Source organism: Euwallacea fornicatus, chromosome 17 (genome assembly GCF_040115645.1).
Source record: "Euwallacea fornicatus isolate EFF26 chromosome 17, ASM4011564v1, whole genome shotgun sequence".
NCBI classification, from domain to species: Eukaryota; Metazoa; Arthropoda; class Insecta; order Coleoptera; family Curculionidae; genus Euwallacea; species Euwallacea fornicatus.
Window position 1 is genome coordinate 2307514 of NC_089557.1, and position 24028 is coordinate 2331541.

At 39.2% G+C, this 24028-nt stretch overlaps 2 protein-coding genes across 2 annotated transcripts; one reads left to right on the forward strand and one right to left on the reverse strand.

Annotated features, from left to right (window-relative positions):
- The first annotated feature begins 390 nt into the window (after window positions 1–390).
- Window positions 391–22700, forward strand: LOC136344583 (uncharacterized). Its single transcript, XM_066292187.1, has 5 exons — window positions 391–508; window positions 18457–18592; window positions 18648–18754; window positions 21495–21601; window positions 21660–22700. Exons 1-5 carry the CDS (start codon window positions 400–402, stop codon window positions 21792–21794), a joined length of 594 nt encoding a protein of 197 aa, XP_066148284.1. The 5' UTR covers window positions 391–399; the 3' UTR covers window positions 21795–22700.
- On the reverse strand, window positions 22692–23718 carry LOC136344584 (zinc finger matrin-type protein 5). Its single transcript, XM_066292188.1, has 3 exons — window positions 23439–23718; window positions 23246–23383; window positions 22692–23020 (listed from the first exon to the last, which is right to left on the reverse strand). The coding sequence occupies exons 1-3, from the start codon at window positions 23563–23565 to the stop codon at window positions 22785–22787; spliced, it is 501 nt and encodes a 166-aa protein (XP_066148285.1). The 5' UTR covers window positions 23566–23718; the 3' UTR covers window positions 22692–22784.
- Window positions 23719–24028: the final 310 nt, after the last annotated feature.

The window sequence follows — 24028 nt, forward strand, 5'->3', positions numbered from 1 at the left end:
AATCGCTATCACTTTCTACGATATGCACATTTTTAGCAGGGAGAGCAAAACCCCTCTCAATAAACAAATAAACTCGTAATCAAACCGAAGATGCCGCCGCGCACGCCCTAGAATCGGCCGACAATTTTGAATGAAATAATCGGGGAGAAACACCCTTGTTTGATCGCGTTCCGGGGGTGCGTAGAGTCCGGAATTTAATCCAATACGGTCTAAAGCCAGACAAAGAATCGAGCTGGATGAGAGAATCTTTTGATCGGGTCCATTCATAGGGCGGACAATTTTTAATGGACTTTGGTGGGGCCCCATCAAGGCGCGGGTTCTGGATATTCGCCATATACGAATACGAGGGGTGTTTGTGTGAGTGCGAAATTTTCGACTGAACTAGGCGATTGTCCGACAATGGGGTGCAATACCAGTAAGGAAACCTCTTCGAACAATCAAAACGAAAATGAAAGTCGGGAGGAAGGTGACAGGCACAAGAGTGGGGGAGAGAACCATGTGGGGGCTGGTATGTATACTGGGTTGATTAAAATACATTTTCGCATACTCCAGGCAAGCTCGGTGTGAGAATTCCGAAGTGCAATCATAAAAACTCCCCTATTTCGAACCGTATGATAAAATTCCGTCTCTGGCAAATCTCTAGGGCCTCGAGGGAAAGAAAGGGTGAGTGAACTACAGTGGCGTGCAAGGCTAACCAAAAATTATTGATACCCCTGGAGGAGTCCTCCGGATTTGTCGGTTCTCCGCGCCTCTGGCGTCCGGTGTCGGCCAGTCTGGCTGCTTGCAATTTCCGGAAACACTCAACAAGTCCAAATTAAATTGCGATCTCATGCATGACAAGCAGGAAGGCCCCCTTCAACGCGATAGACGTCATTATTTCTTAAATCTGAGGGCCATTTTAAGGGGCCACGGCGTTCAGTGCCCTCATTATCTTTACCCTTTCATTAAAGGTCGCCTAATTAACTCTGCAGACGTTTGTTCACACTGGTCTCTCGATTAGGGGCTTGGCGGAGCAGGATCTGCAAAGAAAAAAAAATCATTATTCGTCACTTTTTATTGGTAAAGAAAAAGAACGGTTTTAAAAATATCGACTAAACTTCTCTGAAAGGGGGCGTGAAGTCGGAATTACGATCTTCTTGGGCAAGCTTTATTAGTATCTACATAATTGTCAATTTTAATCAAGTTTCCTTGCTGAACTCTTTACTCCAGACGCCGATAAATTGGCTATTAATTTGCTCTCTAACGGGCTGTTAAACGCGAAAGGATTATCGAACAATGTTATCTCAATTTATAGTGTTACTCATACACAATAAACAACTTTTCAATATTGTTGGCTATTTGCTTAAGAGACAGCAGCGCAGCCGGGAATTGTAATATTCCGAATTAAAATACAGGGTGAATCACAGTGACGAAGAAATTATGTCTCGTAAATTTTTTTTTTCGCGAGGCATATAGCGCATATTCAGGGAACTTGCAGCGGTCCAGCACAGCACCAATTGAAGCTTGAAAACTGCTTCTTTTTGAACCATTCGATTTGATAAGCGGCGGTTAGTTTGATATTGTCAAAAAATTCAGAAATTTAACTGTTCAACGTCACGATCTTTACCGCTTTAAGTCGATATTACACCGACTGCAACTGTTGTAGTCTTACGGTTCACTGAATGCGTCCATATTTAGGAAAGAGCTGCGACGCTACGTTAAACGGAAACGAATCACGGGATCCCATTCAATTTTCATATATGAAATAGAACACCTATAATTTTGGTTGACAGATAGATTCCTCTCAATGCTTTTTTAACTTGAACTAGTCTTTTTTCTCATGAGGATCAGACTGCTACGAACACCGCGCCCGAGTTTCTAGCTACCGGGTCCATTGATATGACATATGCCATAATTGTTATTAACTATGTCATGTGTCGTAGTTAATGTCTAATATGACGCGTGTCATAGTTAATGTCTAGTGTGACACGTGTCATAATTAATGTTCAGTGTCCTTTATTTTGTTTAACGCCACATGCACAAGTAGAAGTTAACTGAGAATAACGCTCGCCCTTGTCAGGTGGTTTTTTGAAACAAAGGCCCATATCTGTTTCTCATAGATTATCGCGTGTCCGATGATGTATCTTTCTAATGGCAATAGCATGGCGCTCCCATTATCAAAATTACTTTTGCGTGAGCCAATGCTAAAACACATGTCATAATTCCTCACGTTATCTCTGATAAATATCGCACACCCAAAAGTTGTAATTGATGCGATACATTTACTAGCCCGTCCCATACCTCAAATTGAGGAGAGAAGAGCCGTAACTTCTCCCATTAGAATTAGCTCGTACGGCGAAATGTGTGTCATAAACTGTGGAATTATGATGAGCCATAAAATCAATTACGCGACTGCACGAAAATTACTTAAAGGTTGCTTTAAAAAAAAGGTGTAGGCATTTATAATTGATGATAGTATAGAAGTTTCTATCTGATAAGTACACGCAATACGATCGTATACTAGTATATTATTAATATATCGATGAGCTTTAATTTCAACTTACGGTATTACATGGGGGATGATCCAATTTTATTTTAAGAAAGTTTATTTGTACGTTATATCTTAACTGTCTCAAAAAAGAAGTTCACCTAGGAGAGATCCGGAAATTTAATTTGAGCTTTTTGATTTGAGGACCCAACCCGTTAATATCACACATAGGTGTTTTTCTCTTTTTCCCACTAGTCACGGACAGGTGTCTTCCTAATATAGGAAAATCGATAGTTTTTATTATCTTTTATCACGCGACGAGGCATTGTGTTTCCAAGCACAACAAACACCGCCTGGTGCATTGTTCGTTTTTTTTTGTTATATCATTGTGGAAAGCGTATTACATTGAATTGCATTTAATCAGCGACAAGGACATGAGACAAGTTGGGATTAAGAAATGCATTATGCAAGAGGTCTGCTGAAATAATGGTTGTTTCTTTCATTCGACGAAAAAGTAGCAAATTTACTGCTGCAGCGATATTTATGACCGAGAAGCAGGCGAGTTTAGGCAGCAAATTTGCATTTCCGCCCTGAAAAACATATAATTTTTTGTTCGATTAAGGTCGATTAAACCCCGTTTCCGTGTGATTTTTACGTTTTTCTTACATTTAATGGAACTTAAATAGGGGCCGTGAGGCGTCGAAATAATAGTGAAAGATTCGCAGGATATAAATCCGTCATACGCGCAGGCCATTTACTTTATAAATGTTGGCCTGGCATCCCACTCGCCCGTTGTTTTGTACAAAATCACAGTAGTGTAAATATTAGTTGATATGTCAGGACCTAAAGAGCTCAAGACGATTCGCCTAGAGCAGGTTGATGGAGGTTATTAATGTGACTTAGGTTTTTAAAACGACTGCTCTTCGAGTTTTCAAGATATTGATTAAATTTTAGAAAGTGGTTAACGTTAATATGCTCCGTCACTAATATGCATATATCTATTCTATGTGGATTCTGTATATTTCCATAGCCAGAAAGTCTTTGCTACAAAATTGTTTCCCTTCAAAATCAACGAAATTTCAACATTTTAAATCCTAAAAAAAACGTAACTACTCCCCTAAAGCAATAGCTATTTGCTATTTGCGCGACGATAATATTTATATATAAATACTCACAGGTAAATGTAAACAAACATTAACAAACAATAATAGCATATACCCTGTCTCGTTTCAACCTTTACTATATTAGCTACACAAGTGGTACTGACCATCCTACATAAATTTAAACTGACTTCAAGAGTTTATTTGAGTTAAAAGTTAATGAAATCATTTTTAAATCATCCACACAATTTTATTTGAGAACTGCTAATACATATAAAAAAGCAGTTTTGTTGCAGGAAAATTAGTTTAAAAAATACCTGTTTTGAATGTAACATCTGAGAAAAGTTCTTGTTTCTCAATTTCTAATCCCGTTGGTTGCAGTCACGAACAGCGTCACAAATCAATTTTTAAAATATAAAACGCTAAAATTCGCAAACTTATCTGAAGCGGGTAATAAATTTGAAAACTCCTGCCCTAAATCAAATTAAACCTCCTTTAACAATCGCTTCGGCGGTGGCGCCATCCGTGGATTCTGTCATAAATGCCAAATTGATTTTTTAAACTAAAGAAGAAACTTGCCTGTTATCGATTTACAGTTCTTGCCACCCTTCGATTTTACTCGTTAGATGGCATATCAGCAAACAAACTACGGAGGAAAACACTCAACCAACATGGCGCATTCCGCAACCCCGTACAGGATTTCTTGTTCGAGACGCTCTTGTCGCATGCAAAAGAGCTTATTGATTTAAATTAAAAAAAAATCTCATAAACCAAATTGGCCTCCATTTCTTTGAGGTGTCATTATAGCAAGAATATCGCTACCCAACCCTCAATGACTGAATTTAATTGCCGCAACGTCAAATGTGCCCCATTAAACGACAAATGCCTCGAGGGTTCTAATGAAAAATTCACTAAACTCTCCTTAAAGAGAAAACTAAACACGTGCCTTATGCCGTTCAAATTTATTACGAAACACCATTTCTTACTGACCCTCCAAACACCGCTCAAATCGCGACGAGCCGCTATAGGTCGGCCTGAATTGATTCTACTGGAAAGGCTGCAGACGTACGTCGCAACTAGCCGCACCAAAGGTAATACGATGCATATAACAAGGAAGTAACCAGATTTTCGACCATATTCAGGCCGACTTGTGTTGTGTAGGCAGGTGTCGTTGGTGTAGCTGGAGGATTAGTGGCCAGGTGAGAGCTTACTTTAGATTGATTAGGGACGAGAGTTTTTTAATCGCGAAATGTTGTTGACCCTTTTGAGGGTGTGAAAGTGAAGAAATATCTCCTTTAAAAACGCTTTGTGAGCTTATTTAACTTGGTTAATTGACGGATAACCAATTAAATTTGGCTTTGTCCCAATCAATGGTGTTTGTCTGAAATTTTCGTCTTCTTAGGAGTTGGCACGGAACTTTATTAGTTGATTTTTGGAGCTAAACGGGCTCGTTAGTTAATGGAAATTAGTACAAGCGGTCATGAAGGAAGCGTAAATTACTCTCTAACTTGTAATTTTGATTTAAACTAAATTTTGTGCGATTTTTGACACGGGCTTCCAAAATAGCAGCAGATATGAACAGTGCTCCAGTAATTAATCACGCTTTGCATGTGCCTAATTGAATTTGCATTAATTGTTATAGGGAGTGAATGTCTGATTGAAATTCTAATGGATTTACCAATAATAACATTCTCTAATGTTTTATTAATTAACAGTCGTTACTGATGTAGTCGGTCGAAAGGGGATCAAGTTCTGATTTAATTGAAATAAAGACGATCATTTTATTTACCCTTCACCTAATTTAATTACAAAGAAAGGGATTTAAATAGAGGTACTATGATGTATTTTCAATTAGCTAAATGTCGTCTAAATTGACTATATTTATTACGTCTAAAAGGTATATTGCAGGCTAATTTTTAAGTAAAAAATGCAGGGTTCATCTGATAGTACCATGCGCCTCTACTAAATGGGGCAGATCTGGCAATTATAAACCAACCATTGATTTTAGAGAATATAAAATAGAATCATATTGATTCAGATCTTAGTTAATTCGAAAAAAAACTTTTTGAAGATGGTTTCACTTCTATAACTCACGTCAAAATCGAAATATTTGACCGCCCATCGTATTACAAGAAACACGAGATTTTATGAAGGCAGCACGTTCTTGGAAGCTCAAAACAGCCGAATTTCTCCATTGCTGGTGGCGTCCTTGAGCGCAACGTCACTAATATGCATTATTTCTACATAGCCTCAAATAACCATATAATTATTGATTTGGCCCCTGTCGCCATTTTGTGGTGTGAAATTTACCCGCCTAGCCGAGGCTTACCTCTGACAATTGTCAAAGATCTCTTTACATAAATACACCCTCAAATAGGCACTTGAGCTGAGCAATAATTTTAGCCCTCGCCTGGGGCGTCGTGAGAACCTCCACATTTAAATTTAGCAAATCAAAAGGCAATAATCTATTTATAACCGCATCGAGGAGATACGTAATCACATCTATAAATTACAATGAGGCCTCCCGATTGCTCGTTCAGCCACAGGGCTCCGCAGCTTTACAATTCCCGTTTGAGCCTTCGAACTTTAGAGCACCGAACTTTGCGCGTAAACATGCATTGTTCTGGTTCACTCCAGCTAATAATAACACACTTATGTGCATGCGATTTTTTTTTATATACGTTGAGATGGCTTAATCTTCGACGCGTCACAGGTTGAATTATTGCAAAAACGGTGTAACGCATCTGAATAACGTCGTACATGTCAATGTCAGGCAAGTCCCATCTAACTTGATGTATCATGTGGCATCAAAGACAAAATAACCGACGTTTGTGTTCATCCAAGGTCAAGAAGTGTTATATCGATATACGAGGGTCGATTAATTTTTAGGCCGCAGGGTAATGCACCCCATGTCTGATTCCGATTGTTCTTTATTTATGCTTGTTCTGATTGATCTTTAATACGTTCGAATTCTACCGTCATTTTCCTTTTAAAAAAATCATAAAGCCGTCTTCAATAATTAATTATAAGCACCGCAAACAGGGCTGTAATGTTTACGACTGATGTTCCATTTTTAAATTTTACTTTCGACTTTGGACTCGATTGTTATTTAACGAATCTAAAAGGGGAAAACGAAACGGGGAAAAAGTGAATTCTGCCCTAAATAGCTGGACAGACAATCGAGAACCGGCCGACCCTACAGTATTTTGTGAAAATAGGAGGCCGGTTTTGTTGCAAAATCGATCCCTGATAGGGGGGTTTATTATCTGGGCGATGACAAAGGTTAGTAGGTCATCGGATGCGATAAACTCGAAATAGAAAGCGATAAAAAATGGATTTGAATGGGGTCCAAATGCTTGAATTAATTCTTCTTGGGCGTGGGAAAGTGGGTATGTTCGTTAAGCATTGCCAATTCGTTTATCTCAATATCTGATCATACAGTTATCAGGCGATGTTATTGTACATACGAAACAAGTAACGCTATTTATTATTTAACCTTGCGGCCATAATCCTCAAGACTCCATTTCTCACCATCTGACCCGGCCCAAATTAACCTATAGATTATTTAATGCTGAGTAGAAAGTGCGTCCTTTTTAGGCCCGAAACCGTAATAAATTACAACGAGTTTATGTTTTAGGGACATCTGGGAAACTAATACTTGAGGGCACGTAAAAAGCTCTAACTCAAGGTTTTGTTTAGATGTGAGTCATTGTCCACGACAGTTACTATGGACGACAATGAGGCGCAACTCCAGGCCGATTGTCCTGTTAGTTGTTAATAGACGTTACTCGTCAAGTCCACTTCCTTGAGGTTTCATCCTTTATGAATAAATTTTAAAAAATTCCACGTTGCGGACGCTTCTTGATAGTTTCGCTCAGCCCGTTAGATGAAACATTACAGGGGTGGCAGGAAACGAGGACAATAAGGAGGTCCAAGGATGGTTTACATGCTTTCTTTGTCCCCGGAATGTTTCGTAGTTTTGCAGTTTAGAACTCATTCATGTGTAAAATTAGCTGTGGGAAAACTGGAAAGTTTCTGCTTTTACTGCTCCCACCGATTCTCAGAAACTGCAACAAAGTTGCCATTGTTCGGAAACGTGGCCTCGATACATATGGAAAATTTTCAGAATCGAACGGAAAGCTCTTCCTATTACCACACTCCAATTCGTGGAAAATCTAGGCGATAATAGTGTATTAACATTGGGCCTTAGTGCCTTCTAGGAACACTTTTCCTTTGGAAACCTCTAGAATCAACTTTTCCAACGATAAATAGTTCTTTTAATAGAAAGCTGTCATCTGAAGCATACACGACATGGGAAATTGTGTAACGCATATTCATATCTCAACTTGCGAGGCATAATTTATCATGCCAAACAAGGTTAATAGGATAAATTAATTTCCGGGGGAAAAATAAAATTTCTCCGGGGAGTATGCAACTCAAGGGTGATTTTTCTATTATGCAAGTCAGCTGTGTTGGACACGAGATTTATGAAGGCTGTGGCGATTCATTATCCACGAGGGTAATTCGGACTTCCATGGTGCTAAATGTTCCACGTGATCATCCACGCACTACAGGGTGACTGGTGGCTATCTCGTCACAAAGCGTTCAACGACCCAGTTGACCTTCCAGCACCTCCAGATTTTCAATTTTCCCCCATATTTCAGTAATCTCAAAAACCCGCATAAAGCTGAAACTGGCATTGAATTTTTCACAAAATTCCGCCCCTTTAGCCGGATTTCCATCTTCAATAACAATAAAGTCACCCCTTAGATGAAGTATAGCCATCATGCACACATGGGCAACAAGTTATACATACTAATTACGAGGGCGACTTCATAAGTTAATTTGCATTTGAGTCGTGATCGTGTAGCGGCAGCTTAAATAAAATTTGCGATTTATTTAGGTCAGGGCCCCAAAAATCACTCGACGTTAATTGTATTATGTAATCGATTTGCGGAATATAAATAGAGGTAGAGCAGGTAATAAATACCAAAATGAGAAGCCCCCCAGACGGGTTTGTAAAATTAAAATTTATCTCTTCAGGAGAAAATCAATTACTCACATTCAGACAGGGAAGAGCTTAAGTTTTTTTGCTAGATCTGTGTGAAATTAAAAAAGTAGGTTAACCTGAACGCGTGCCTGGGGATGACGCAAATTATTCGATCTCCGGCTGGGTGTTTATTTTTAAAAATTGAAATCGCTTAAAAGGCTATTTTAAATCCTGTTTAAAACAGAGAGATAATTACATAGTTTTGAATAAATAATAAAGCCTGGCAATGCATCCTAATTAACTGGATTCAGCAGGGACGCATTTTTGGATATTATTGACTTTCCCTCGTAAACCCACGTAAAAGTTGTTCGACTAAGTACACGTCACAAATTTTGGCGTTTAAGGCAGATTCGAGCATGGCACAGTTGATCGTGATTCGTGAGAAAAATGCATGACAAGTGAAGAAATGTGATTCTTAACGCAGGAGCGTGAAGTGTTGCGCGCGAGATGCAGGCGAGGGCGCAGAGAGAAGAAATGTTCTTACGAGGACGTACGTACAGAGTGAAAAAAGATAAATAAAAAAAAAGACTATCGGACTGTAACTGGACTTCGACGGGAACCGGATTGGTACCACCATCAGAAATTCGACGCTTTATCTTTGCGGATTTGCGCATGCTCACTTTCATAATGGTCGGCTAGGTGACGTCTCTGACATTTAGTGGCATTTTTTGAATGTGACTATTAAAATTCACTTTTATTTGCCGTTTTAGTGATACGTAGAAGGTAGCTAAGGGCCCCGTTTTGCCTTGTGCGCTTACGCATTGGTTATTCTTTTAGCCCAGCAACTCTCATTCAGTCGTTTCCATCGTTCAGTGGTTTCTCCTAACAAACGAGTGTGTTAGTGATTCCTAAGACACGTGCGGGTTAGTTCGTATTTTCGAGACTGCCACACGCATTATTTTTCCTTTCAAATTTAATTGAATTTTAGCGCGAACCATCGATTTAATCCGCCAAATGCAAAACAACCGCAAAGACCATTTCCGAAGTGATGCCCCACTCAAAGACTCGCTCGCGCCGAAATAAGACAACTATAAAAGCACAATTCCCACATCAAGGGATACGGAAATAGGGAAACGTTGAGTGCTCAAGTAATAAGGAAAGGCCTCTATTTGCCTGGACGAATGTGGGTCAGCCCTTTTGTGGTTTGCTCCAGTTCCCAAGAAAAACTAAATTCCGCTCACGCTCTAAATTGGTTATGAAGTTTTTTACGACTTAAAGTCAAGCAAACCGGGTCCTCGGCGCGGATAATAAAAGATTGAGCAGGTTTTTTTGGTAGTAAAAGTTACTTTATTGGTAATTTCGACCTTTCATCAGTAACCACACAATTTTGTAGGGATTCATGGAGATTTATATCATTTGATGGGAAGTTTTTACGGTCGTGCTTTGGTTTGTGAGCTTTCGGTGTCATTGCGAAGGATGAACGACGTGTCCCTTCCTAATTGATGTGGACCATTTGCGACCTGCTACGGTTCGACCTTTAAAGGTGTATAATTTCATACAAGTACATTGTGCCTCAACGAGAAAACATGAAATTTTATTAAGGTAGAAGGTCAGTCGGCTCTATAAATGCGAGCTGCCCATCGAGGACTCTTTGGCGGGATTTATGGGATTCACCTAAGCGTCTGCCCACTAAAAACCTCGGGTTGAAAGAGGACTGCGAGTTGCCTAGTCAACTCATCTTCTGCTAGTTGCTTCGCTGCGGCTTTGGGTGCGAGTTCGCTTGTCCACGTCCAATGGACATTTCAGCCTTCCATGGCCTTTTCGCACCCAGCCCATTGGCCTCGCCGCTCTTGCCTCTGAGGGCCTGTCTGAATTTGGGGCCCTTCGCACTACTCAGCAGACACCCTTAGCGATTTTTGGCTTTTTAAGTCAAGGGGTGGCGCCTCTTTTTCATTCAATTCATGTCCCACTAAAGAGTCATCTTATGATTACTTCACGTTCCGAACGCATTTGGGACGTTGCTTTCGGACTTTGCACGTCCGTCCCTGGTATTACATCGAAGTTACATGCATGATGTCCCAAATAAAATCAGTTTCATGCGGGTTAAGCAAGCGCGATTCAAAAGTCAGAACCAACATTTTCAATTATCTGCTTGTTTGTGGTAGTCGTGCTTTATTTCAATTATCTTCTATTTGTATTCATTATGTGCTACTAGTGGAATGGCCGCAAAGCAGATTTTCTTGAATTGATAGATTTACGTTTCCCGGGATCTCGAAGGAATGTCAGTTAAATACAGCTATGGGTCAGAGGTGTAGGGATTGGGGAGGGCAGGCGAACTTCCAGAGAAAAGAGGAGATCCGGGATCTCCTCGCTGGGCTCTCCTTACGTTGGACGTCGCGTATAGGTGGCAATGGTCAAACACATCGAAATATTATTTAGATACTTCTCTGCAGTGGTATATGTAGAAATAACTGCAAAAAACGTCATATTCGTGTTAAAAATAATAATGAACAGTATATATAGGTGGTAAACCCGCTAAAAAACATGCAAACATACAACACATGCATATTTAGTAGCATATGAACATATAGTAAGTTTTTTACATTTAAACATACAATGTCTACGTTCAGGTTTAAAATCACACCCCCACACATTGATAGGCACATGATTAACGATGACGATGCATTTGTTATGATAACGAATTTATATGATGACCAACATATAATGATTTTACAGGTTCGTGCTACAGTTTACTGATAAATGTGAAAGAAAAAGTTCATTTTTCACCTGGAGAAATTATTGAAAGTGAAATGCTCATAGACCGGTTGAGGGTCGCAGCTTTCGTGGGAAATTTCGCCGAGGGGGACTTAACGGAGTCCCATCTTAATGGGGTCAATTGTGCGATACTGACCACTTTAAATCAGTTTTCACTGCCGTGGAACACCGATATTGCGATACAGGTTCATACAACGCTAACCACCGAGATTCAAAATAATTCACACAACGCCTAGAGCGCAAATAATTATCAAACTGACCCGATTGAAACTGTTTTTTTATCGATTTATCATTAATTTTGATTGTAACACCCATCAATGCAATGTTAAAAAAAAAATTAATTTGTTAAAAATTAAAGGGGGAGGAGGGGTCAAGTTGGAGCCGCACGATATATTCATGTTCATCCCCGTCTGGCAATATTATATTCCCAGAAGCTCAATATGGCTCAAGAAGGCTTGACACCGACATGGAAATAGATTTATATATAATTCAAGCCCCCGAAAAACTTTTTAAAGGCCCTTTCGCGCCACGGCGGACGGCTTCGAGGCAACCTAACAAAAGAAAGTTTTTAAAATCGATTTTAAGGTGAAAGCAAATTCGAAAACGAGTGGCAAAACATTCCATATCCATCACAAAGTTTGTCACTGTATGAATTCCTGTGTGACCATTCATGGATATGATGGAACGTTTAATTCAAAAAAAAATATGCGGACCTCCAGAAGCGCCCTTTAGGGCTGGAGTGTGTAGATTACGTCTGGCAAACAGAGCTCTATTGCTGTCTATTACTCGGATGTAGGTGTTTGCTGATGGAAACAAACACTGTTGTGAAACTTTCATATGCGGAATGGAGGAAATACGTTTTTATTGACCTTCAGAGCTTGCTGGGTGCAGGGGAGGAGAAGGCCTGGTGTGGCGGGAGGGGGGGGGGTGTCTTTGTTTAAGGAAAATATTTTCATTTGCTCGTGCCACAACGTCGAAGTTGTTCTTTGTGTTGGCAAAAATCACGTAAAAATTCAAGATTTAGCACAGTGAAATGGAAACGCATAGCGGGTGCAGCCTCCGTGCCGCTCAGCCTCATAATTCATCGCTTGCAAAAAGAGCAGCCGTTTGGATACATTTATGAAGACCCTTGACATGCTCCCGATAAATTGAGCACACCACCGAGTATGTTCAGTGAGATACATGTAACAGACATCAGAGAGATGACGACGATGTAATTTCTATTTATGACAATTTTATGTGGTGCATTTACTCATCTCAGTTCAGTCAAGTTGTTTTATGAGCTCGTAAAACGGACCGCAGAAGAGGCAAATGAGAAAATTTAACATACGGTTAGCCACACATAAGCTCATTAATGCAAGCTGTGCGTGCGTTTGGTACAGGGTGCCCCGTTTTGGGGGCTCGACGATGGGGACCATAAAACAGGAGGTCGGCTAAATTGGGGAAAGTTCTTGCAATTTTAGGTTCAATTTTAGAACGACAGCTTGGGGAAAGTGTCAATGATCCTGTGATGGCAAAGAGCGCTCTGCAAATAATAAAATAAAAAGCGAATAAATATAGGAAATCATTAGGGGTACTCTGTTGGTCCACCCCTTATTCCCGGTCACAGGCACTTTGGTGGTTGATAACCTTCCTTCGCAGCTCCCTCATATCGATGGGAACAGATCTGTCAATGAGTTACTCCATAATTCCCCATAAATAATAATCCCAATAAATAAATAATAATAGTGGGGATAGATCTGGTGAGTGTGCCGGCCAATGTGTGTCTCCATTGTTTTCGCGACTCCATCGCGAAATGTTTCAATCAGCCACTCTCTCCGGCCACCCTCCGAGCGTCATGGGATGGATCTTGAATGGTTCCCGAGACGGGAATAGATTTGAGCCGGTTGAGCTCCAGAAACATTTGGAATATAAACATCGACAGGCACTCTCAATAACTAAACTGGAACACCAACTTTTGCAATCCTGCATAATCCATTTAAGTCCGCAACAATAATGCAGCTTATCGAGATCCAGTTGTCCCGGTGTCAATTATTTAGTATTTCCAGCTCTAAGCCCTGTTAATATCCTAGTCGGGTTATCCAGGGCTAGAGCACTGCAGCTGCGTCCGGGCCTCTCCGCCTTGTCTATCGGAATTTTCTGGAATTGTTCACAACGGCATTGGGAAAACGTAAATAAATGTGTTCTTCTTGGCAAGATCTAATAAGGGCCAAGGCTGGGGGCAGTATGCTGATGTTTCGCGGGAGGATCGATTCAGGGGGCGAACGCAATTATTTCAGAAGGCGAGATCTAATTTACTTAGCAGCGGATAACGAAATCCGGGCAGACTAAGAAAAATTAGGCGGGGCGCTTATCACGATTTGTTCCATGTTGGCTAATGTTTCTAAAAGTTTGTACTGTCAAACTTTAGCAGCGCTCTGGAACCTCCCACGTTCCCTGGAGACGTTATACAAATGTGCTTTCCAGGAATATTTTATGCAAGCACTTTGCATAAAGCTACGTAGACAGAGTTCTATTTTTGTACATACCAAAGTCATACTAGGTAATATGCAACTTAACCGTTTCCTGCAAATATTGATCAGCACATCACTAATAAATGGTGTACGGCAGCTTCTCGCTGTATTATTAGGCCCTGGGAATTCGCTTTTCATTTTATTAGCCCCAAAGCGAAAGGTCGGCAGCGAAGTAAAAAAAAATAGAAATCTAGTAGTTAAAGCATCGGATTGCATGTCGTCATTAGGAACAGACCGCAAGTACGTAATTATAGTTGTGCTTGAGCAAATGGCGTTTCATACAGAGTGGCCGTTCGAAATCGAAACGCGCGCAATCCCTAACAGCTAAGAGAATTTGCGAAAACACGATCGGACACGTAAAACTTATTTTTGAGGGGGAAACATTTTACGTTAACTTGGACTCCCCTGTCTATCCTATCGTTGTGCGTTGACCGTTCGTCAGTATTTAGATCAAATGTTTCCTGGACAACGGGTTGGAAGCAGAGAGCCTATGGAGTGGCCGCCGCGTTCTCCAGACTTAAGTCCAGTGGATTTATTTTTAAACAAAAAGTGGAATCTACGTCACCGAACCAACTCTTTGGGACGACTTACGGCAGCGGATCATTAACGAATGTTTAAAAATAAGTTTTTGAGTTCCAACGTTTTTATTTGTAAATTCTCTTGGCTGTTGAAAACTGCACATGCTTCGTTTTCAAACGGGCATCCTGTATAATACGATGGATTTTTATCTTATGCATTCTCGCTTTTTGAGAGAAGAAGGCGAAGGGTTTTAGCTGATTTTGCCAACTTCAGTTGATTACGGGGAGTGACCGATGACGAATAAATAAATCGGGAGCTATGAGAGCGGACATCAAAGGACTCTCTGAAAGGTTTTTTTTATGTCCAAACCGTATATCTTGTATGTGGATGGAGCACAATGTCGCCCGCACATCGTAGCCAGAAAAGTGCTAAATACGGCAGACTAGAGGCTGCGCCCGAACCACTCATAAAGGTTGCCGATACTTTCAGAGGGGCGAAAACCCTTTCAAAAACCTGCTTCAAAATTCCGTATTTTCACGAAAAACCCGCATCCCCACATGGAATAATCCCTGAAAACCTCGTTTTCTGTGGATGACTTAACGGGTCAGGGAAAGGGGGCCGTATGATTCCATGAAAAACCGAAATGCTGACCATGCAGTTAACTAACCGCGATAAAGTTGCTGAACTATCGAAATAACACGACTGGAAATCGTTGCTTTCACTCATCAAGCCGGTCTCACATAATATGAGATCCATGAGCTTTAAGACATGCAACATGATGCACGCAGTAAATGCCTCTCGGAGCATAATAACGTAAATCAACTGATTTTACGTGGATCTTGTAGATTTGCATATTGTGGTGTGTGATCGTTATCCGCTTAAATTCAATTGATTTGCGGTATTCTGCCTCCGAGCAGTATTTGCTGCGTGCCTCGTGTCCCATCTCTTATGTTTCATGCATCTGTGGTGTGCAGCTGGTTTCACCCTTGTAAGAGCACCTTTAGAAGCTTAATTGATAATCGATTTATTTTGAGTGAATTATCTTGTGTAAAATAGGTCGCAAACTTACCAAAAATGTCTGACAACATTTTGGGGAAATTTGAGTAGTTCAACCATATATAATCTCCATGCGGATTTTGTTTAAAAAATGTGGAGTCAATTTTTTGAAGAGGTAATAGAGGACCCTGTAGTGGAAAAGGTTTGCATATAAACTCCTAGTCGAAAATGAGCTGTTTTGGCTCTGAAGTGAATTTCATACAAAAGTGTAATGTTTCCTCGTTGACCTTAAAAGACATAAAAATTAAGTGATTTGTATTAAAGACAACAAAAATAATTCGTTTATAAAAATGGTTTAAATGGCGACCTCTAACCTCGTTACATAAATTTGACCGTCGAATCATAGAATCGCGCACCCTATATGGTATTTGCGGACCTTACTGCACGAAAAGGGAGACTGCCATCACTCTCCCTACCAGTTCCTCTTGGGTGACCGACGAGCTTTTATAAACCAAGGACTTGATATGACCGCAGAGGAAAAAAGTCAACAGGGTTAAATCGGAATGTCGCACTGGCCAACTGATATCGAGCGAAATGCACTGACTCATCCATCATGGTGGAGCCCCACATTCTATGCTGTATCTCTACAAGAACCTTTGCACTTTCGATTGTCTGAGAAAGTACGCCTTGTTAAAGATTTAGGTATGTGTAATCAGTTAACCGAGTTGGAAGTAGAAACAGACCAATTAAATAGTTTTGTACAAAAATTGTTTCAAAACCAAAACGACTCATTTTCGACTAACGGGTTTTATCTCTAAAAGGACAATCGAAGATTTGTTTTTTTTTTACAAAAACGAAGCGCAGAAAAAAAATACAATTTGGAAATGTTCCAATAGAGCGGTTGAAGGGGAAGGGAAGCCGACTGTCTCGTTTGTCTGGTAACGAAAAGAGGGTTGAAAATGGTCCAGCTGTGTCGATTGTCTTCATCTCGCCCAAATATTCATAATAAATATTGGCAATCTCGCATAAAGGTCATTGTAATGCAGATCTACTGCAGTGGACTTAGGAGACAATGTCTTTTTTTAAATCAATGGGTTCCATGCGTTAGTGTCCCTGTCACGTCATGGCGACGTCAGTTACTCTGATTTCGCCGACATAGATTAGTGTTTCACGTGCCAAAAAAGGAGAACAAAACTGTAAAAATACAATGTTGCAACAAACCGTTCCAGATCATGGCTTGTGCTAATAGTACATAGATTACTGCGCTTTTTGGGCATAGTGGAAAAACCGATTGTGAGAAGTTAGCTAGTTTCAATACAACAATTTTCAATTTCATAATTTTGCTGTTGCTATAATAATAAGAACAATAATAATTAAAATTATTGCATCTTATATTTTCTCTCTTTGTCTAGTTTCCTCAATTACTGACCTTTCCTGGGACTCAGAAGTTGTTACCCTTTCATTCTTTCATGATGTTATTCGAGTCTCTTATGCTTTCACATCCTGTATATAATCAAATCCTCAAAAGCTTCCTTACGGGTTATTAGTAATGAAATTTTAAAAATGAAAACCTACTTTAAAATAGGTCATGAAAGCATTCTTTCGATCCTACGGGCTTCAAACGTGATAGGTCAAGCTTTATCCGGTGTTCATCGTCAGAATTTAACGCTGACTAATTTCCTTTTTTATTTGCTACGAATTAGCCTCATAATAAGCGATTAATATTGCCATCTGCCAACAAAAGGGGTCCTATTGTGTCCATTAATTATCTCTTCTGCACAATACAGCAGTTTATATTTCCACATTAACGAATTTCTATCTAAAGCTTGATCTATGTAATCGATATGAAGGGAACTATAGCTCTTGCATCCAGGAATAACTGAAATTGCCTACCGATTTCAATCAAAAATAACGTTTCTCTGCAACGAAGGATTAAAGTGATACCGAAATATCGATTTCCATTTAAATTGGTATGACGTGAATACTGGGAAGGACAGCAAGAAATCGACAGAAAAAGTGCTCAAAACCTATAAAACACACGAACCTACAATACAAGCCGTAGAGGAGATAAGAGTGTGTATCATACATAACGAAGTTATGCGAACCAGCACTTACGCGCAAATACCCGGATGAAAGCTACACATATAATATTTAATATAAGGAAAACTAAAGAGGAGTCTGAGTACGCAGTTAAATATGAAATTTACTCATATTCCTTTGAATGAAGCACTAAGCTTGGATTAATATCCATTCTAGATTCAAATTGTACGATACACCTGGAACGGATGTCTTTTCGGGTGAAGCTTGTGGGATTGTACTCGCAGGAGACGTTCATAATTCACTACAGAGTTTAAATATTTTAAGAGATACCGCAGAATGTGTTCTTAATCTTCTAGAATAAAATTATGAGAAAAATCTACGTTAAAGTTGTGTGTATCATATATAATCCAGTTATGAAAAATACGACTTCTTTAAACCACTGGAGGAAATCTATACAAGGTGTGCCAGGGTATGTGAGTAACCTTTCAGATTTATAAAGAATGCATTAAGGTAGTATGAAAAGTTTTTTCTACGGACTCTGTACGCAAGATCTTGAAGGACGCCTTTGGAAATTTTTCTTTAATAAGTTTGTAATTAAATAATTTTTTAGTATGATGGATGTTAGATGAGGTTCCTTCAAATTGTATCATTTCAATGCATTTAACTTGCTTAGTTTGCCAGTTCCGCTTTAACAAAAAAATTCATAAACCAATACGAGCGATTGTCCACACATTCTAGGACACCCTGTGCACGTGCAGATATATTTAATATAGCGAAAATTTGATGGATTTAAGGCTGAGTGACATTTATTTACGAATTTAGCCCACGCCCCTTTAAATTTAGTATTATACTCGGATTATTATTCATGATAAATTCAGACTATGCGAAGCACCTGGAATTTCCAAAATGTTGGTTGTTTTCATGGAATTCCGCCCCCAGGGTTTGTTTATAATTCACTGCAAAGTTTAAATATTTTACGCTTGTTGCGAAGGAGAAATTCCATGCCTCTATATAATGCGGCGGCGGAGATACAGTTAAAAAAATGATATTTTGCAGATTTTCCAGCCAAAGACACGAGAACCAGCTCCTCAAAAACGATAACAATCCGGTCGAACGGCACAGTTGAGGGACAGAACAGCGACACGCCCAAAGGAGAGGACGAGGCAGCTACTAAAATCCAGGCAGCTTTCAGGTTAGTCTCTGTGTGAAAGTTGGAAACGGTCTATTCAAACTCGCTCCGATTACAGGGGTCACAAAACTAGGAAAAGCATGAAACAGCCACAGGCGAAACAGGAACCGGAGAGAGAACCCACGAGGGAGGAACTGGAAAACGAATTTAGATTGGACGATCCAGGTACGGGAAAACGACACGTGAATTTAATGCTCTGGGGGTTTTCTCGGAACGTTTATACGTGCATTCACCATATGCCTAATTCTCCGGTTTATTTTGCTCCGTAGATTTAACGAGCGGATTTTGAGTATTTCCTGTCGTAGCATTGAATAAAATTCGGCAAAAAAGTGACGGAAAAAGATTTAATTTAAGATAAATGCTGCGATCGGCTGCAAGAACGTCGCCCGATTTGTATTCTTTTTTTAAAAGGAGCTTCGCTTAATTTTCAAACGGGAAAAGAATTTAAAATTGCCTTTTAGGCTGCAGGCTTTCGCTTAATTTAAACTTGTAACAACATTACTGAATTGCCGCCCCTCGCCTGCAATATATACATTTTTCAAAGCCGCCCTTACATTCTCCGAATTGGATGCCTACTTAATTGCTTACCCCATAACGGCCGAATCCTATTCTCACTTCGGGGATCATTAATCTCAAGTTGTAGAGTAAAAGGGGCTATTTTCGTTTTTCAGTCAAAAGGCTATTGACGAGCGTTATAAACTCCCAGAGTTATCGCCGTATTCGGACCCTTTGGGGAAATTTGAATGGATCGCCTCGGAGTTCTAAATCTGTCGTAGCACACAATGGGTTATCAGGATTTCTTCTTGCATTTAATCAAACTTCACTTTCAATGGGGGCAATATATCAAAAGGCGTTTTGTTTGGCAAATAAGAAACTATGGTTCAAATTACGTAACTTCTTATGCGCAGGGTTCATATTAGCAGTGATGCCATATCTTTTCAAAAATAATATGTAGCAGGAACGCTAAAACCACCTTACATCGACTGTTTAAGAACTTGGGCGTTACACCGACAAAATAAAAACACCGATAACAAATAACCATGAGCACTATTTCAGATCTCAAAAGAACACATTTTTATGGTCAGAATTTATGAACAAAGAACACGGACGGTGTAAGACAACAAATTATATGAAAACGTCAACAAATTAAGTGGCAACCGTGCAAAAAAATAGTGTTATGTCTAAATACATACATGTCATACATACAAAACTTGTCTAAACGTGACAGTCAAATATATCTTTATTCTTTTCTACCATACGAAATTCATATGACTCGTCATTTTACGTAAGGCAACTCTCAATCTTTACATTTTGTGACGTAAATAGAAAGCTACGTGATTTGAACCATAAAAACTAGCTTATGATATAATGTCTTTGAGGGCTGAGTAAAGCAAACATTTAGCTTGGCTGATAATCGTCTATGAAAATTTGTATGAAAACATTGTGTACTTATTCCAAAGTTGAGCAAATATCGGTTCAAGGTAAGGTAACTTGAAAAATACTTTAGAGAAGCGCGGCATGTAAAAGAGATGTCTTCGGTCAAGAACCGACGATGAGAATCCACGGGAAGAATTTTTTCAGGTATAGAAAAATTACCGATAACTTTTAGATGTGGCACGTGTCAAGTACCGGCCTTATGGACTGGGAAACTGCTCGGGACGGCGATTAAGACGTTCGTCCGGTAGCACGGACATACCAGCCCTGCACATTTACACTCAAGATGTTTAAAAAATGGCGGTACCACTTGTGCTGCGTCTGAGCCTCATTCAGAAATCACTACAAAGGCTATTCAGATGCGCGACAGACAAATGGTTTTTAATTTATTACTCGAAAACGGGACGTATTATTAATGAATCTCGAGGGGGCTTTTTCTTCCGGACTGAACGAGAAATTCTGAAATAAGTGTTTTAATTTTTTCAATTCAAAATTGCTTAGTAGCGTGCTGGTAGGAGAGCCACTGATACTAAAAATATACTTTTTATTGTGGAATATGCGAGCGAGATATTTAATTTTTTTTTGTACACCGCTTTCAACACCATCCCTCTCCGTCTCTCCGCATTTGCCCTCACTATAACGAGACATTTAATTTTTCGAACGAGCGCTCCAGTTTCTTCAAATCTCCTTATTCAACACGAACATTTCAGAATGCCCCAGCAGACAAATAGAGCCGCTTAAGTTAGACACTCCTTTCCTCGCAACAAATCGTTCATGTAGACCCAAAATCTGTTACTTCCTTAAACGAAGTCCGCACGGCTGCGTCAACTCGGTCATGAATCTTCATAAAACTTAACAAAGTGGTATAGTCTTCATTAGGTAATCAAACACGAACTGGAAGGGCAAAATGACTTGAAAATTTGCCACAAAACCTTCTCTTATATTAATTTCCAGAAGCGGCAAAATTAATTACAAAATCCATATGGAGGTGTATAAAGGCACAATGCTAAGCCGACGTCGGGCACAAGTTTTGGGCCCGAAATGGACCCGGCAAAAACTCCATTAATCACGCTTTCGCTGAGCGAAAAGCGGCATATTTTGAAATAATGGAATGCAATTTGTTATCTTTAGAGATGCTTTCGAGCGAGATATCGCGAAAAAATCGCGCGTCGAGATAAATGGAGCGCACAAGCCAAAAATCAAGACGGATTGCCTGTCCTTTATAGTTTAGAGATGATGGGATTATTTGTCCCACTTTGCAAGTTTCTTTTATTAATTAATCATAAATCCTTCTAAACCGACAACACAGCAAACATCTCAGTAGGAAAACATCTTGCTACTACTTGCAATACCCAAATTGCGTATTTCTTGCCGTCATTATTCTCGAGATAGGCGAAAAAACATCCTAATGGTAAAACTTTTCCTCTTGGAAAGATCGGAAGGCTTATTAATGAACCTCCTTTATTTTCAGAACTTCGCAACGCGGCCACGAAAATCCAAGCTTCGTTTCGCGGTCACATGACACGGAAGAATATCGAGAAAGGCCACGATGAAAGCGGAAACAAAGATGACAAAAAGGTGCATTTTCGCACCAAATTTAAGAGCCTTCTTAATGCGAATACCTTTAACGTTTTAGGAGGAGGAGGAGGTGGATATAGATTTAACAGATCCAGACCTTAACAAAGCAGCTGCCAAAATTCAGGCTTCGTTCAGGGGCCATCTCACACGTAAGGAGGGCCATGGAGAGGCCGAGACATCTACTTCAAACTAAGATAGTTTTGCCCCCCAGAATTGTGGATTCTCATATTGTTTGATATTAACAATTCCTTGTAATATATAAAAATACCTGAAAATGTTAGATCCGGCTCTGGACACAAACCAAACTATGAAGTCGACAAGCTTTTCGTGTTCTTGAGATTAATAATATAAGGGAAAACTTATGATTTTAAGGGACCCAGTAGTTTATTGGGAATGATATGGATATTAGTGTTGATTCCCATTACAGCAAGATCATTATTTCGTATACATGTCACACTATATTCATATCTAGTTTTAGAACATCAGTGATAATACCGGCGCAACTTTCCCATTTAATCTAAACCATTGTCAATTCCAAAAATTCTAATGGCAACAATCAGTTTTACAGTTGATCTATACACGTGTAATGTCCACACAATCAGACTGCATTATTTGTAATACCAACAAACTTATGAAAGTACAATTTTAATGTGTATGGGTTTATCTGACATCTTTTGATACAACTTGCTTTCGTGTTGATACGCATTGATGTTATACGCTAAGCAGTGGTGTTGGGTATTTGTTTGCAAAACCTAAAAAAGAATATTATATAAACTACGTATTTCTGGTTCAAAACCAATATAAGATACGGCACTTTGTTGAAAACTGCACCTTCTACGCTTAAATAATCAGTATAAACTTGTTAGCAAATCGGACCTATTATAGAACCTTTTTACAATACATATGAGTTTCTAACATTAGAATTTAAGTTTTCTGCTGTTCCTTTATGAATATTTCTTTTGTTAAGTACTTCTTAAGTAAGTTTGTTCCGTTAAAAAATGATAGGTAAATAGACAATTGGAACCCTATTGAGAAGGAAAATCTTAATTGCTTATATTCATAGGACCTTATACTTCGGAATATAGTATCATAAGATAAACAGCCCATAATTTTATTGTAATTTTTCTAATTTTACAACAAACAATAGCCACAACTAACTTAGAATCACCATTGGTCAGACCAATCATATACCCCATTCTTCAAAATTATCATCATGGAAATGTTCTGGTCTAAATTTAACCAGAGATGGGGGCAAATCTAGTCTGGATGCTAAGTTATCAGGATAAGTCCATGGGGTATGAAGGGAATTGCCAACGCCCTTATTAGCAGTACGCTCATATTTTTCTAACCATGAATCAATTGAGGGAATGTGGTTCCTTTCTTCTTCTAGTTTCTGTCTCTTGAACTCCAATTGATCCACTGCAATTAATTGTGCAATAAAAGTAGAATAAATTCAGGAAATTAAATATTTAAGACGAAAGAGCATTCTTTTGTCAAATGTTGAATTTGGTATGACTTCGTAGATAAATAATGCAGTAAAAATTTTTTGTTAAAAATCACATCTTAGCAAAGTCAAAAGAAGTTAGTTACTATTTAAGAAAATATTGGTCTCAAATATCGATATTTTAATAGTGGTTCTCTCACCTTGCTGTCGAAGTTCACACAATTGTTCGGGTAAATAATGTGTGTACTTGCAACCACCTTCAAACAAACATGTCCCAGTATGAAAAAACTTCCTGCAAGGAATTTTTAATAGCTCTTCCTTTAGAATTGTAGCAGGATCTGTGAAAAAGATTTCAGTGAATCTTTTTGCGGTCTTTGAAATGCGTTGTTTTACCTCTGCACTGTTCGTAATGCAAATTTCTCAGTTTTATGTGATTGGCGCTTTGGAGGTGTTTCTTGCGAGCTTCTAGCTCATCGATAAAGGTTTTGTTGCAATATTCGCAGTAGTACCGACGTCCCATGATGTACGTATAAATATTCCGGGTTCAAAATCAAAACATACAAGAAGTAATAGAACAGAAGAGTGAGGTTATGGCCTATTTAAAATTTTGAGGAAGGATTGGACATACGTTTCTTGTTGACGTCACTACTAAATCGCCCAATAAAATTCGATTCTAATTCTAGACTGTTTATGTTGCTTGCGCAGTTGGCCGGCTTTTTAAATAGTTATCGGATAAATTAAATTTCTCCCAACTGGCTGATCGTTTTAAATTCTATTTCATGTTTTATGTTCTACATATCATTTATATTGGAGAGCAGCAATAAAATGAAATAATTTGAAAACATTTGCTTTTATTGCCTATTTATTTGTACTACAGAATAAAAAAAGATGGAAAGTGTCTGAAGCGTAAGTCGTAATTATCTTCGACTCAGCGCCATCCTTTACATTTTTCGTTTGTTTACATTTTTCTTCAGTTCGAGTTG